Consider the following 17,148-nt stretch of genomic DNA (forward strand, 5'->3'; position numbering starts at 1 on the left):
GCTCTCACTCAGCCCCAGCACTGTACTAGGATTCACCCTATGTGCAGTGCCCTGTCCATGGCCCTCCCAGTGCTCTCACTCAGCCCCAGCACTGTACTAGGATTCAACCTATGTGCAGTGCCCTATCCATGATGATTGATTGATTGATTGAGGTACTTATAGAGCGCAGCTATCACCCTACGGGCATCTTGGCGCTTGCATTGGGAACCCATCCTGGTTTTTCCCTATAAGATAACCCGTACTGGGCATCCCCAAGGTGAAAGCCAGGCATCCCACCGCGGGGGGCCGTTGTGGAGATTAAGCAGGCTTGTTGCCCAGAGCTGCATAGTGTGAACTCGTGCTTAGAGTGGGCACCGAAGCGAGAATTATCGAGTCCATGGACAATTGGGTTCTGGACCCTGCCGCGTCGGGAATCGAACCCAGGTCCCGGGTCTGATCTCTGCTTCAGGGTATGCCTCCTCTAACCAGTGAGCTACACTTCTCCACTCCATGGCCCTCCCAGTGCCTTCTCCCTGTGACGCCTCACTGTACTAGGATTCAACCTATGTGCAGCGCCCTATTCATGGGCCTCCCAGTGCTCTCACTCTGCCCCAGCACTGTACTAGGAGTCAACCTATATGCAGTGCCCTATCCATGGCCCTCCCAGTGCTCTCTGCCTGTTGCGCCTCACTGTACTAGGATTCAAGCTATGTGCAGTGTCCTATCCATGGCCCTCCCAGTGCTCTCTGCCTGTGGTGCATCACTGTATTAGGATTCAAGCTATGTGCAGTGCCCTATACATGGCCTTCCCAGTGCTCTCTGCTTGTGGTGCATCACTGTACTAGGATTCAACCTATGTGCAGCGCCCTATCAATGGCCCTCCCAGTGCTCTCACTCTGCCCCATCACTGTACTAGGATTCAACCTATGTGCAGTGCCCTATCCATGGCCCTCCCAGTGCTCTCTGCCTGTGGCGCATCACTGTACTAGGAGTCAACCTATGTGCACTGCCCTATTCATGGCCCTCCCAGTGTTCTCTGCCTGTGGCGCATCACTGTACTAGGAGTCAACCTATGTGCACTGCCCTATTCATGGCCCTCCCAGTGCTCTCTGCCTGTGGCTCATCACTGTACTAGGAGTCAACCTATGTGCCGCTCCCTGTCCATGGCCCTCCCAGTGCTCTCTGCCTCATCACTGTACTAGGATTCAACCTATGTGCAGTGTCCTATCCATGGCCCTCCCAGTGCTCTCTGCCTGTGGCGCCTCACTGTACTAGGATTCAACCTATGTGCAGCGCCCTATCAATGGCCCTCCCAGTGTTCTCTGCCTGTGGCGCATCACTGTACTAGGATTCACCCTATGTGCAGTGCCCTATCCATGGCCCTCCCAGTGCTCTCACTCTGCCCCAGCACTGTACTAAGATTCAACCTATGTGCAGTGCCCTATCCATGGCCCTCCCAGTGCTCTCACTCTGCCCCAGCACTGTACTAGGATTCAACCTATGCGCAGCGCCCTATCCATGGCCCTCCCAGTGCTCTCACTCTGCCCCAGCACTGTACTAGGATTCAACCTATGTGCAGTGCCCTATCCATGGCCCTGCCTGTGCTCTCTGCCTGTGGTGCATCACTGTATTAGGATTCAAGCTATGTGCAGTGCCCTATACATGGCCTTCCCAGTGCTCTCTGCTTGTGGTGCATCACTGTACAAGGATTCAACCTATGTGCATCGCCCTATCCATGGCCCTCCCAGTGCTCTCACTCTGCCCCATCACTGTACTAGGATTCACCCTATGTGCAGTGCCCTGTCCATGGCCCTCTCAGTGCTCTCACTCAGCCCCAGCACTGTACTAGGATTCAACCTATGTGCAGTGCCCTATCCATGGCCCTGCCTGTGCTCTCTGCATGTGGCGCATCACTGTACTAGGATTCACCCTATGTGCAGCGCCCTATCCATGGCCCTCCCAGTGCTCTCTCTCAGCCCCAGCACTGTACTAGGATTCAACCTATGTGCAGGGCCCTATCCATGGCCGTCCCAGTGCTCTCACTCTGCCCCATCACTGTACTAGGATTCACCCTATGTGCAGCGCCCCATCCATGGCCCTCCCAGTGCTCTCTCTCAGCCCCAGCACTGTACTAGGATTCACCCTATGTGCAGTGCCCTGTCCATGGCCCTCCCAGTGCTCTCACTCAGCCCCAGCACTGTACTAGGATTCAACCTATGTGCAGTGCCCCATCCATGGCCCTGCCTGTGCTCTCTGCATGTGGCGCATCACTGTACTAGGATTCACCCTATGTGCAGCGCCCTATCCATGGCCGTCCCAGTGCTCTCTCTCAGCCCCAGCACTGTACTAGGATTCACCCTATGTGCAGCGCCCTATCCATGGCCCTCCCAGTGCTCTCTGCCCCAGCACTGTACTAGGATTCACCCTATGTGCAGTGCCCTATCCATGGCCCTCCCAGTGCTCTCTCTCAGCCCCAGCACTGTACTAGGATTCACCCTATGTGCAGCGCCCTATCCATGGCCCTCCCAGTGCTCTCACTCTGCCCCATCACTGTACTAGGATTCAACCTATGTGCAGTGCCCTATCCATGGCCCTCCCAGTGCTCTCTGCCTGTGGTGCATCACTGTATTAGGATTCAACCTATGTGCAGCTCCCTATCCATGGCCCTGCCTGTGCTCTCTGCATGTGGCGCATCACTGTACTAGGATTCACCCTATGTGCAGCGCCCTATCCATGGCCCTCCCAGTGCTCTCACTCTGCCCCATCACTGTACTAGGATTCACCCTATGTGCAGCGCCCTATCCATGGCCCTCCCAGTGCTCTCACTCTGCCCCATCACTGTACTAGGATTCAACCTATGTGCAGTGCCCTATCCATGGCCCTCCCAGTGCTCTCTGCCTGTGGTGCATCACTGTATTAGGATTCAACCTATGTGCAGCGCCCTATCCATGGCCCTGCCTGTGCTCTCTGCATGTGGCGCATCACTGTACTAGGATTCACCCTATGTGCAGTGCCCTATCCATGGCCCTGCCTGTGCTCTCTGCATGTGGCGCATCACTGTACTAGGATTCACCCTATGTGCAGCGCCCTATCCATGGCCCTGCCTGTGCTCTCTCTCAGCCCCAGCACTGTACTAGGATTCACCCTATGTGCAGCGCCCTATCCATGGCCCTCCCAGTGCTCTCTGCCCCAGCACTAGTCCATTCAAGACCCAGGCACAGTTCCACTCCCTCTGGGCGGTGCACACAGACTGCACTTACTGTTCCCAGTTTCGATTCCCCGAAGCTCTAAATAAGACAGCACTACTTTTGAGGACCCTAATTACTGTTTCGACCCCTGGCAAGAAAAATCCAAGTCCCACCCGTATTGTAGCTGCTAAGCTTGTCAAGAAAAGCCAAAGAGCCGCGTTTCACTGAAAGAGTTAGGGGGAATGTACAGTGTTGTGGAGTGTTAACCTTTCAACTTTGAACTCCCCATCGTTCTTACATTTTATACATTGGCCATTTGATTTGAATGACCTGCAAACATGCAGGAAGGTTTGGTAAGCCTTTAACACAGCTTGAAGCAGTGGTTGTGTCTTGGTGATTGTCAGCACATTCTTTACTTTCCATGTAGTGCCCAGCAGAGGAGCAGCCAGACAAGCAAGAAAAAAGCATCCGGCAATCAGGTAGGCTGAAGCCATCCCTGTCGACTGATTGGGGTATTTCTGAGTCACATTTGTGTCATCTGTGCCATTTTCTGGTATTAAGCAGAGATTTGTGGTGATGTTAGGGAGGGACTGTAAGCCACAAATTGGGGCTGAGTTGTACACTGTAGCTTCAGAGTGTGGGTGGAGGATCAAGTGGGTGTGAGGACTGTGTTAGGGCTCAGAGTATCAAGCTGTTCTGCTGGGTCAGAGATGATAAAGAAGGCTGTGCCTGGTCAGAGAGGGGTGAGGAAGCAATACCAGGTCAGAGGGGAGGCAGAGACTGGACGGTGAGAAGGCAATGACTGGTCAGTGAGCGGTGATGAACCAATACCAGGTCAGAGGGGAGGCAGAGACTGGACGGTGAGAAGGCAATGACTGGTCAGTGAGGGGTGATGGACCAATACCTGGTCAGAGGGGAGGCAGAGACTGGACGGTGACAAGTCAATGACTGGTCAGTGAGGGGTGATTGACCAATACCAGGTCAGAGGGGAGGCAGAGACTGGACGGTGAGAAGGCAATGACTGGTCAGTGAGGGGTGATGGACCAATACCAGGTCAGTGGGGAGGCAGAGACTGGACGGTGAGAAGGCAATGACTGGTCAGTGAGGGGCGATGGACCAATACCAGGTCAGAGGGGAGGCAGAGACTGGACGGTGAAAAGGCAATGACTGGTCAATGAGGGGTGATGGACCAATACCAGGTCAGAGGGGAGGCAGAGACTGGACGGTGAGAAGGCAATGACTGGTCAGTGAGGGGTGATGGACCAATACCAGGTCAGAGGGGAGGCAGAGACTGGACGGTGAGAAGGCAATGACTGGTCAGTGAGGGGTGATGGACCAATACCAGGTCAGAGGGGAGGCAGGGACTGGACAGTGAGAAGGCAATGACTGGTCAGTGAGGGGTGATGGACCAATACCAGGTCAGAGGGGAGGCAGAGACTGGACGGTGAGAAGGCAGTGGCTGGTCAGTTAGGGGTGAGGGAGCAATACCAGGTCAGAGGGGAGGCAGAGACTGCACGGTGAGAAGGCAATGACTGGTCAGTGAGGGGTGAGGGAGCAATACCAGGTCAGAGGGGAGGCAGAGACTGGACGGTGAGAAGGCAGTGGCTGGTCAGTGAGGGGTGATGGACCAATACCAGGTCAGAGGGGAGGCAGGGACTGGACAGTGAGAAGGCAATGACTGGTCAGTGAGGGGTGATGGACCAATACCAGGTCAGAGGGGAGGCAGAGACTGCACGGTGAGAAGGCAATGACTGGTCAGTGAGGGGTGAGGGAGCAATACCAGGTCAGAGGGGAGGCAGCGACTACCTACCGAGGGCCAGGAGGAGGGGGTACATATAAGTGAGGAATAATGAGGGAGTGACAGGTCAACAAAAGGGGAGGAGGCAGTACATGGTTAGCAAGGGCCAAGGAGCAAGTGACAGATCAGCAAGGGGCAAGTCGGTGTATGTGGCGAGTGAGAGGCGAGGAGGCAGTGACTATTCAGCCTAGGGTGAAGATGCAGTACCTGGTAAGATAGGGTGAGAAGGCAGTGACTAGTCAGGGACATTTGAAGTGGTAGTGATTTGTCAGGTAGGGGTTTTTTATCTGTACACCCCATCTGGGTGAAATAACAGTGTGGGGTGGGGTGATGAGGGTGAAGCGTGGAGATTCTGAGTAGCCAACCTGCCTGCAGGTGGAGGATGATGGGGTGCAGGTTTGAGTGCCACACTCATGGTGTGGGTGGAGCGGAGAAGGTGTTGTGGGGCATTCGCTTGATGTGAGGCATTGCTGTGCCTCGTACGGATAACTCTTGTTCGAATGAAGGATGTAGTTTGTAATTGGCAAACTGTGTCTCACATGTTCAGTAAAGAATGGAATGAAGCCCATGGTTTCTAAATGGTTTAAGTTGCGACAAAAACCAGTGCCAGAGGTGCTCAAAAGGTAGAGTTGGAAACTTTGCTTCAAGCTCTCAGACTTTATTGCTGAATCAACTGTGATGTGTGGCATGTGTGTTTGTCATATTCCGAGAGAGAAAGGGGTGTGTGATTAGAAAAGAACAGGAGAGATTCTGGGGTTCTGATGGATACTTCTAACTGCAGATTCATCACCTTAGAAAGTCCCACAGATGCCAGACTGGACCTGGAGGCTTTTCATAGCAGTGCTCTGGCATGCCGCTAGGTAGTGTCACGTGGCTTTCTGTTGGCTCCACACCACTCCTGAAGTAACAGAGCGGAGTTGCATATTAGTACCACCCTGGTGCACTGAGGACAGTTCTTTTCTTTCATATCTTCAGGCATGGATCCGGAGCTCTACTTCTGATTATTTTGGCTTGCTGATGACTTCCAAAACGGTTTCACGGTGTTCTATAGAAGGATGTGCCCACCAAAAAGGACAGGTTTTAAGCCATTTTCTGACTGCGGGAAGCAAATGACGGTCACAGACCCCAGGAGGTGTGTCTTCGGTCTCTGCGCTGTGGACATGACTATAAATCACTTGATAAGTGCACCTGAAGGAAATTCGAGACCGCAAGTTGAAGTTGTATGCCACCCAACACAAGAAGTATTCATGGCAGTTGTGTGGGTCGTGAGCTTGCTTCAAGCCTCAGGCTCAGAATGAAAGTTAGGTGGGAATCGACCCGATACCGCCACTCTGGCTCCAAAGGAAAGGTGCAAGAGCATCACAATGTAAGTTGCACCCCTTTGAGGTCACCGGCCATGGAACCGATGCACCCTGAATGTCCCACACCTCCGTCGACCTCTCAGCAGATCGAGGCCTTCAAGGACCATGCTTCAAATGTTCAGTACGCTTCTGGTCCCTCTGGCGTGCCTTTAGTCTCCCCGAAGCTGCAGAGACCTCCAGTCAAGTTACTGCTGGCAGGTCCCCCCCCCCCCTGGCACCATCTGTCCTCTTTGGACCCCTTAGTGGCCGGTACCGACTCTAGTAGTCATCCATTTCGACTCCACAATCCACACTGGTTCCTACCACCCCGATGCTAGTGTTGATGCCACCAGCGCCGGAGGATGATTTGGTGGCCAATGCCAACATTGGACCCAAAACCCATATCCGCCTGAGCTCAATCAATGTCATGCTACAAGAGAGGATGTGGCTTAACAGCAGTGTCCGACTTTGAAGCTGGGGAACCAGGTTAGAGTCTGGCGAGAGGCTCAAACATTGTGTGATTCTGGGCAAATCACTTCACCTCCCCGTGTCTAGAAATGAATGCGTCCATCTGTAATGCAACTGGTGCTCATGTAAAGTGCTCCGATACCTACAGGTTGAGTTCACGCTATATACAACTGCAAAAAAACTACAAAGCGCAACCAGTCATCATGCAGCCTGACCCTAACCTTGTGCCTTTGTCCCGTTGCAACTACAAGCAGAGGCTCAATTGTCTTTTTGGTTCTGACTCTGACCCTGTATCAGAGCCGGGTGCATCCTAGGATGTTAATATTGGTAATGCTCAAGGGGATGGCTTGCTCCCCCCTCATTGTACCTATGATGCATCATACCTTGATTTTCATAACACAAGTGGGCTTTCTATCCCTCCTTAGACACAGCCGGAGTAGCCCAATGGGCCACCAATGGAAGCTAGCGCCTCATTCGAAGATTTGGTTCGGAGGGCAGCTGAGGTGCTAGGATTATAGCTGCCCTCCGTTGAGACCAAAACAAACATTGTGACCGGAATTGTGCAGCCTGGGTCAGCAACATCTAAGCCTGTACTTCCATTTAATGATGGCCTCACAGATACCTGTGATGGCTACTTGGACAAAACCATGTTCTTGCCTTGCCTGCCTGTGTGACAAGATGTCATACACCAGTGCCTGGTACCCCATATTTTCTCACTAGCACCCCACTCCAGAGAACCTTATTGTGAAGGCTTCAACCAATAAAGTAAACCAAAATTAATTTCAACCACTACTCCAGACAGAGATTCTAAGAGAATTGATGCTTTTGGCAAAAGCATATTTTATTCCGTTAGTCTGGCATTGCCATCTGTGAATTCACCGTTAGTCTGGCAGCGCCATCTGTGAATTCAGTCTGCCTACTGTGATGCTACACTCGTGCCTTTGGGACATAGCCCACAAAATCTTAGGGCCTCTGTGGGCCAGATGATACATGATGGGCAGGATTCAACCAAGTACGTTATATGCGCAAGCCTGGATACCACAGATTTCCTGGGTACGGCTGTCGATACCTGTGTGGCTCTGTAAATATGCTCAGATGAGGTTTTCTGGATTCTCTGACGATGTCAGGCTTCGCCAATGGATCTGCCCTTGATGAGTCTCAACTTCTCGGAGAGAAGGCGCACTCTGCTTTGGAACACTTTTTTATTTTTAAAGACAGCGGAGGTACAGCACGTTCCTTGGGACGGTTGACTCCTTCCAAACAGTTTTTGCGTCAGTTCTGAAGTCCCAGGGGGCCATCTTATAGACAGAGGCAGCCTTCCCACCTGGCGAGCCATCTTTTCCAACAGAAGGCTCTTACAGATTGTTCAAAATGGCTATGCCCTGCCTTTTCTTTCTTCCTCACCCACTGTCCCTCCCACAGCAGAACGTATTTTGGAAGATTGTCTGTCCATCCTTCAATAGGAGATGCGCATGTTCCTCTCCAAGGGTGCCGTCAAGAGCGTACCAGATTTGGAAAAGGTAGAGGTTTTTACTCTTGCTATTTCCTCATCCTTAAAAAAGTCGTCGGGTCTCAGGGCTATCCTAGACCTTCGACCCTTCAATGCTTTCTTGCGCCAAATTTTCATATTGGTCCAGATGTTACCTGCTGGGTTCCTGGGGAACTATATGAAGTCTATAGACTTGTAAGGCATATTTCAAGGATATTCAGGCTATCAACCCATTGTTTCATGTTCAGTACTGCAGCACAGTGAGAGTGACTCTGAGGCTTATTGGCCTCGTGCATCCTCCTTGTCAACTATGCCAACTGGCACTTGCATGCTTGGCAGTGGATCTTGAAGTTCCAGTTGGTCAAGCATTGAGACAGCGTTTCTGAAACCATCCAGGTCTTAGAGGAGACAGCTTGAGATGTGCAGTTGTGGCTGATGAAAAGCAATCGGCCCACGCAGAGTTGAGGTGGTAATGGATACCTCACTGCTGGGATGGGGAAGTCATCTGTTGGAGTTGGAGATCAGAGGACTCTGGATTTCCACAGAGACCTGGCTCCTCATCAGTTTGCTGGAGCTGCAGGCCATTGATCTGGCTTTTTAAGGCCTTCCTGCCATTCAAGAAGGGGAGGCTGGTGCAGGTTCTTGGATACAACTCCACGAAGGGGTCATGGGGCCTGTGCCAGATGACTTGTTATCACTGGAGGAGGTTGGAGCACCAGGTATCTTCCCACAAATGACCTGGGAGGATCCCTCCATGCCAGAGCAGATGAACTGAGCAGACGTTGCCTGGCAGATCACAAGTGACTTCAGCTTTCTGAGTTGGCTCCAATAGTGGGTTGAACCCTGGCTAGGTATTTTCCCGGCTGTCCAGAACACACAATGTAAACAATTCTGAATGTTTGAGGTTTTGCAAGAATACTTGTTAGATGATGCATTCTGGCTAGAAGCACTAAGGGACTCCTGTAAGCCTTCCCAATTCTGCCTCATCTGCCCAGAGTTCTGCGGAAGATCAGGAGCAACTGGACCCAAGTCCCCCTAGTGGCCCTAGATTGGGCCAGGAGAGTGTGGCAGCTGAAACTGCAGGACATGGTCATCTATCCCCTGATCAGGCTGCCACCTTGCAAGGGCTTCTTGTCTCGGGAGCAGGGAAGGGCCCTCTGCCCAAATCTATACAATCTTCACCAACACACAAGGAGATTGAGCTGTGACCGTTGAATAGTTGACTGCTTTTGATCTGTTTCCTGAAGTAGTGGATGTCATCCTTGCCCCCAGGCACAGTGCCACAAAATCCATTTATGATGGGACGAATTCTTAATGTGTTGTGGTGTTGGCAACACAGACCTTGAGGCAAAGCTGTCAGATGTCCTTTTGATGGCTTCGTCTTCAGCCCAGAAAGGCCTTGCACTAGGCACTTTTAAAGGGTATTGTTTGGCCCTTTCCACTTGTGTACGTTTGCTATACCATGCTTCCTTGTTCAAATCACCTGTCGTGATGAGGTTTATTAAAGAGTTGACACACATGCTTCCTCCCACACCATTTGTCATGCCACAAGTGTACCTTAACTTGATCTTGACATTCTTCTTGCGTACGCCCTTCAAGTTGATGCTCAGCTGTTCGCTGCATCTCCTGACCTTGCAGAGGGTTGTCCTCATTGGTATTCCATCAGCTTGTCACATGAGGCACTTTCATTGCAACCGCTAAAGACATGTTCACTACAACCACTCTACACCACTTTTTTTCCCCAAGCAAATTGTTGCTGAGGATTCGAGCAGCCTCCTTACCAAAAGTTGAGACTCTCTTCCACGTTGGGTAGTCCATTACTCTACCAGCGTTTTTGCTCCTCCTCCTTGCCCCTTGAAAGTGGAGGGAAGGCTCCATTGGTTGAACCCAAAAAAGGCTTTAAGCTTTTACGTTGATCATACCAAGAGCCATTGAGTGAAGGATCAGCTTTTTGTGGACTTCTCTGGAGCAAAGAAAGTGTAGGCTGGGCAGAAAAGGACCTTGTCGAGGTGGATGGTCCCCTACAATAAGATGTGCTATATACTGTCCAAGAAACAGCCCTCCTGAGATGAGAGCCCATTCCACCAGGTCAAAGGCTCCTACCATTGTGTTGGCACAGGAGTGCCTGTTCTTGACATCTGCAAGGCTGCGACATGGGTGTCCGTGCAAACATTCCCAAAGCACTACTGCCTTGACAGCTAGGTCTGACTGGAAGGATATTTCAACCGTCTGATTCGGCAAGACTTCTTGAACTGAGTGCACTTCACAAACCCTCCACCTCGGGTAGGTGCTGTGTTGGTATTTATTCTAAGATGCAGTATTATCAGAAATATTAGACATGTACTGCAGCCTCCCTCCCACTGTAAACTGAGACACTGGGAGGCTCTTGCTCCGTCCCTTGGGTTGTCTGCCTTCTTATGGCAGGTGGGTGTACCATATCCTTCACAAGAACAATGGTGTCCATTTCTCCACTCAGGAGAAAAGGTGCACTCAAGGGACGGGTTTGTGAACTCCCCCTTTCTGAGTCAAACATTTCTTAAAGCCAAGATACAAAGTAATAACTACTGCATACGTGAGAGACTGACACCAAGAGTGTTCTAGGATATTTAATAGCAATCACATAACACCATGCAGTGTGTTCGGTTGGCTCTGCTCTGACATACAGGGCTAACAGGTGTGACATTTATACATCAGGTTAACAAAGAGAAGTAAAAGTGCGCATGTGCATACACAATATTTTTCCTTATATTAACTTATCTTGACGTAGGATGAAAGACATTTTCCTAGCTTACTCTCCTATTCCATTCTGTGTGTAGGAGAGTGCAACTGTTTGGTTAGAAAGGAGCACAGATCACACCACCCAAGGCCTACAGAAAGGGAAAAGATTTACACGAGAGAGGTGTGGAGCTTGCGTGTTGGCGCGTCCTTAGGCCCTTCTTCCAGGGGCGTCTGCAGACACACATTTCTGAACGGCTGGGAAAGGAATGAGCGATGCTTTGCTATTGAATGAATCCGAGGACAATGTTGAAGACTATTTTAACTTCAGCATGTAGATCATAGAAATCCAAAATGTGATGCACAATTATACGTTTATACGTTATACAATGATATGTAAATAAACTATAATATGAAATCGATATAAAATGCTACAAAAGTCAACAGGAATTCACAGCTAGAAGTATCCATCAGAAGAACAAGTGACTTACCTTCGGTAACGCTCTTTCTGATAGAGACTCTATTCTAACCGTGGATTTCTCACTGCCTTCCCACCTACACGTACGTGGGATTGGCCTCCTTTTAACATCTAAAAAGGTTCCAATTAGTTTTCAGCACACTGTTAACAGCAATTATTCATGCTCCGCGGAAAGAGGGAAGATAGGAAACTGGCTTTAGCATGCAGGTGTGGTGCTTGTATGTGGCTCCATCCCATCATATCCTGGGTAGGATGGAGCCAACGCAGAGCCTCAGGACTCCACATAACGGCCCCTGAGCACTGCTACGAAACAATCTCTGGATCCAGTCTAGCTCCTGGGGGATATTTCTGAAATAAGGAATCTACGGTTAAATAGAGTATCGACCAGAAAGAGCGCAACCAAAGGTAAGTACGTTGTTTTTTTGGGCTAATATTAGAGTACACATGGGAAGAGGTTGTGACATACATCACTGACACATGGAGATGTTTCTGGCTGGTGAGTGGGGTGCTGAATACTCATAAGAAAATAAATCCCTCTGTATGGAAGAGATTCTGTGGAATAAGAGAGAATGATGCTGTGGTAGGGTGTGCTGTCCACATGCAGCCATCATGTCTCTCATTGCAGGTGCTTCTGGCATTTATAGGCTTTGCTCCTTCTTGTGTCCTCCTTAGCAGCTACCCTCCCTCCTTCAGAAGCTGCTAGTCTTCCTGCTCCTGTACCTTTCCATCTTCTCCATCCATTCTCCGCCATACCACTGAGGAAAGCCTGACTTTATATCATCCTTCAGAACCTGTGCCCAAGCCAGGAGACCGGAATCTGGTTCCAGTAGGCAGTAGACACGTCCGCAGGAAACAATATTTCCAAAACTACTACCATTCAGTCACAAAGGGCAGAGCATCTCCTTATCGCACTCAATTCCATATTTGTATTACTTTTTTTCCGTACAAAACTGCAGAGAATTGATCCAAAAGCACTCCTGTCAAATTCAGCTCACATTGCTGCTCTGCTGGGCTTCAAGGCACCTTGTATTTTTTGTCAGTGTTTCAGTGGTCGGGGAGTCATGCCAGTACTGGTTGTGGGGCTGTGCCAGTATTGGCCAAGGAGCCGTGCCAGGAATGACTGTGCCACACTAGCTCAAGTTGTAGATGCATGCAGGACATGTCCCCAACCCTCACAGTGATTTCTTGTAGCGACAGCTCTAGGCTGCTGCTACTCATAATCAGTCTCAAATTAGTGTTACTTGAAGACTGGTACCATCCAGTAACTTCTCAAATTCTTTACACAGCAACTGGGTGACACTAATCCTGGTCTCAGTTGAAAGCTGTGCTCCTCAGTAACCCTGCAATCACAGTCCCTGGAACCTGCTGTAATCTTTGTTCTTCTCAGCGTGGAGCTGCACTCCTCTTTTCTCAGCCCTGAATCCCGTAAGTTGATCACTAGAAGACTAAAGAGGAGGCCCCCTGGCTGGACGCAGAATGCAGCATGCTAAAAGCTGTTTTTTAGTATAAATAAATAGTTTGTGGCATTGTTAAAGGATGCCTAAAAAAACATATGTAATGAGAACCAACAGCAAAACTATTGGAGATGGAGGAACACGCCGAACAGAATATATGATGCCTCCAATTATTAGTTGTAAAATCTCATATTGGTACATGATGATCAAGAGGCGCTCCCTTCCTGGCGGTCCTCGTGCGATGTAGGCATTGTGTACCAGCGGTACCTAATCTTGGCTTGTAAGGATTCTCCCATTGGATGAATTCTGTTGGACTGACTAACTCAAGTTCATAGACCCCAAAATATCGGCCCGACTTGAGAGGAGGTGGGGGAATGATTTTTAGTGAGATTCTTTCCGAACTCTCCATGACTTGTTCTGCTCTCGCTCACCAGGTAACATGTGTCTTCTCTTGTGCTCTCCCCTCTCTCTCTCTCTCTCTTTTTCTCCTGCCTCTATGCTGTGCTGCTGTTGCTATGGTTACCCTGTGCAGGATGAGATCCTGGTGAGTAGAAGCCTGCAGTGGGCTGTCATGATGAGCTTTAATGGTGCATCTAGGAGAGCAGTGTCAGGACAATGCCACCCATGTGCAGACTGGGGATGAAGAAACGTTAGGGCTCTCCTTTGTTGCTAACAGAGACACACCTGGAGTATTTCTTTGGAGGTACACTTGGCACCAACACCCGGAGGTTCCTGACACCTGCACCAAGAGATGAAGGCTCAGACACCTCAATAGCAACGCCCGTACCAAGAGAACCTGACATCAAGACCCAGACAACCAAATATCAACATCACCACCCAGAAACCCTGACTCCAGTACCAAAAAACCAAGAACCAGAAACACCAATAACAACGTCCAGAGAGTCGTACCCCAAACACAAGATGCTGGCACCAAGACAGAGACACCCTAGAATCCGCACTAACTCCTAGACACTCTTTACACTCACACCAAAAGACACTGGTGCCCACAGTTAAAGGTACTGATATCAGTGCCCGGAAGCTCTGGCAGCCAAAGAGACTGGCATGAAGTTCATTGACACGAAGAGCCTCAGTTGTAATCGCCTCGAGACCTTGTTCCCAAAACCCAGAGATCCTTCTATCAACACCAACATCCACAGACCCTGATGCTAACACCAAATCGCCAAAGATTCACCTAGATAGTAACACCAAGACACCCTCGATATTGATAGCATCACCTAGGGACCCTAAATTCAACATCAGTGGTCAAATCTGTCTCTGAATGTTGGAGGTTCCTGGCACAAAATTATCATTCCGGGAGACAAAGCAGTGACTGAACCCTTCTTACTCTGGTGATGTACTATTTCTAGTTAAGTACAGCATCATCTATACTGACAACTTGATAAAAGTGCTCCAAATGCTGCAACTGTTTTAAAAATACTTATCTTTACTTGAATTCTAACCCAAATAGTACCGAAGCAATATCCATTTACCAGCCAAATTCAGACTGTGGTTTGCCTTATAGCAGTTCCGTTCTCTGCCCTTCAGCTGTTTAAAATGTTGTTGTTCAGCAGATCAGGTTTAAAACATATTGGCTGCCATTCTTGACCTAGGACAAACCTTGCACTGTGTTGCCCTTTGCTGCACAAAGAATTCTACTTGTCTGATTCTTAGGTCTCTGCCTCCTTTCCTTGGAAATGAGGAACCCGCCACTCCTACATCAAAGGTTGTTAGTGTCGAGGCATCATGTATTGGTGCATCTGTCAGTGCCTCGTTGAGGTGCCGCCCAGAATACTCCAACCTAAACAAGACTTTTATGTCCCAAGTGTTTCTTCTCAAAATGCATTGCTGGAAGGCTCTTTATTTACATAGAATGGTGAAGTAGAAGTCACAATCAGAGGGATGCTCACAACTTTATGGAGTTTGGGGTACCTTTTGTGCTCCCCAGAGCTGGTGGTGTCAAGGGCAGACACGGTTGGTCAAATTTAAGGGCCCTCTGATGAAGTCATGTGTTTGCAAATGTACAGAGACTCAGGATCTTGTGTTCCAAGCAGTGACACGACCAACACACTTCGGACCAAACCTACAAACCTCCTCCCTTAAGAGTGATGGGATGTCTGCACTCGCGGAGTACGTTTTCGGAGGGCTTGTAGCGGAGCAGTTGAGTGAAAGCAAAGTGGAAGTCTGAGTGGCTTCTCCTTTGTGCGGGCCTCTCTTCGAACATGTCTGTTGACTTCCTCAATCAAAGCCTTTTTTCACCAACTTGAGATATTTGGGCACTCAATGTTGCTTGTTTTTCTTGGGCTCCTCTATTTTTTGCAGCTGCCGTTTTCTCCATCTTTATGGTTTCCTGCTCTTGTAGATCCTGCTTATTTCACTGGTCATCAGCTTCAAATAGGTATCTTTACACTGGTACCAGCTCTCACTGCCTGAATCTGTGAAGCTTGCACGGGGAACCCGCCTTATACTATCTTAAAGACTGGATCTTTTGTCTCAACAGTAAACCCTTCTTCTTTGTTGAGGTTTGTGTCCTGCCTGGGAAGAGCATGACTTTTTGTCCGCTTGCTTTGGCCAAGGAGAATGTACATAACTTTTGAGCAGCTAGAAGTTTTTTCACCAGACACTTGTGCGGGGCCAGTCAGCTCAGGTTTTATGTGCCAGTTAAGAAGGTGAATTCTCGGTTGTGCAGTCTTCATCACCGTGTTGGTCTTTCTTAAACCTAGCAAATTCTGGCATACAGCTGGATCGCTGTAGGGCTCCCTGCCTGGCATTGGAGCCACATGACCCCCAAAGATTGCCGTTCAATCCAACTTGAGATTAAGACTCTTGGACAACCTCACAGAGCACGTCCCTGTTGGCAGTCCCCATCTAGATAAGGATTTTAATATTTGTCTTTAAGTACTAGCTTTCAGTGTTGTAAAAACAGGGCCTCAGAAAATTAAACTAGTACCACAAAAACTGTCCTCTTAATGATGTCAACAAGGACGGTAAACAAGATTTAGATATTCTCCACCAACGTTGATCTGATATCCACATGGAAATAATACACAGTGTAGTGTTTCCTTCTTCCAAAGGTGTTGTCAGAGTTTCACATAAATAAAAATGATGTTCGAGGCATATGAGCTGCAGATCACACACTGAGGATAAGATCGCCATCTGGTGTTGGGCTCGGATGATTGCAGGTTGTTGTTGTCTTCGGAGAAGTCTTTGGTCACGAGGTTGGTGACTCCTCCCCTGGACAACAGTGCGCATGGGCATCCACTCCATCGGCAGATTGTTTTTTTCCGCCATTGGGTTCGGATGAACTTTTTTCCGCTCCAGCAGAAAACTTCCAGCAATCAATTTAACTCTTTAATCTTCATTTCATCGACGTCGACATCAACTCGGACCGGTTCCGGAAGCGGCTGATGGACAGGACACCCTTCAAAAAATGCCCCCAGTGTGGAGCGAAGTTCCCCCACAGTGACCACCACGAGGTTTGCAACCTCTGCCTGTCGCCGGAACACAACGAGTCCACCTGTCCAGCTTGTTCCGCTTTCCGTTCGAAGAAGACCCTCCGGGACCGAAGAGCTCGACGCCATATTATGGCCAAACCAGCTCCAGAACCGGAGGACATCTTTGCTCAAGATGTTCCCGAAGACGACACCGAAGATCTCGAGATCGTGTCCGAAGCCGACGATTCCGATGACCTCATCACTCCAGGGCAGCGTGTGAGTACCACCCCCCCTGCCCCTGCCCCATCCAAAAAAGCATCGGTCAAGACTCCGCCAGTTGGGCCCAGTCGCGACCGGAAATCCTCTTCAGAAGCCCCGCCCTCGGGCCCGGCTCCGAAGACAACTAAGCCTGTGGGTGGCTCGGGCTCGAGCAAACCTCACCTAATTGTGCCTTTAACACCCTCGGCACCCAAACACCCATTGTCGGCACCGAAACAGGCTCCAAGACCGAAATCTCCTTCGGCACAGAAACGTTCCTCGGCACCGAAGTCTCCACCGGCACCGAAACGTTCTTCAACATCGATGCCTGAAAGTCCATCGGCACCGAAACCTCAGTCGGCACCGAAACCTCAGTCGGCACCGAAACCTCAGTCGGCACCGAAACATCAGTCGGCACCGAAAAATCAGTCGACACCGAAAAATCAGTCGACACCGAAAAATCAGTCGACACCGAAAAAATCATCGGAGCCGAAAACTGCGTCCCCGCCGAAACAAGCTCATAAAGACCCGAAGCGGACGTCACAGACAC

The 17,148-nt window shown here is 49.9% G+C and overlaps 1 protein-coding gene across 13 annotated transcripts in view; it reads left to right on the forward strand.

The window, feature by feature from the left end:
* DNM1 (dynamin 1) overlaps window positions 1–17,148 on the forward strand; it is a 796,474-nt gene that overhangs the window by 557,880 nt on the left and 221,446 nt on the right. For 10 of the 13 annotated variants that reach the window (XM_085614096.1, XM_085614097.1, XM_085614092.1 and 7 more), the window contains exons 13-14: window positions 3,595–3,646; window positions 13,442–13,453. In XM_085614096.1, the coding sequence (XP_085470222.1) occupies window positions 3,595–3,646; window positions 13,442–13,453 (64 nt within the window). The remainder of the gene's footprint in view (window positions 1–3,594; window positions 3,647–13,441; window positions 13,454–17,148) is intronic. The other 3 variants (XM_085614099.1, XM_085614095.1, XM_085614105.1) reach the window with 1 other exon arrangement.

This window comes from Triturus cristatus, chromosome 1_2, assembly GCF_964204655.1.
Source record: "Triturus cristatus chromosome 1_2, aTriCri1.1, whole genome shotgun sequence".
Lineage (NCBI taxonomy): Eukaryota > Metazoa > Chordata > Amphibia > Caudata > Salamandridae > Triturus > Triturus cristatus.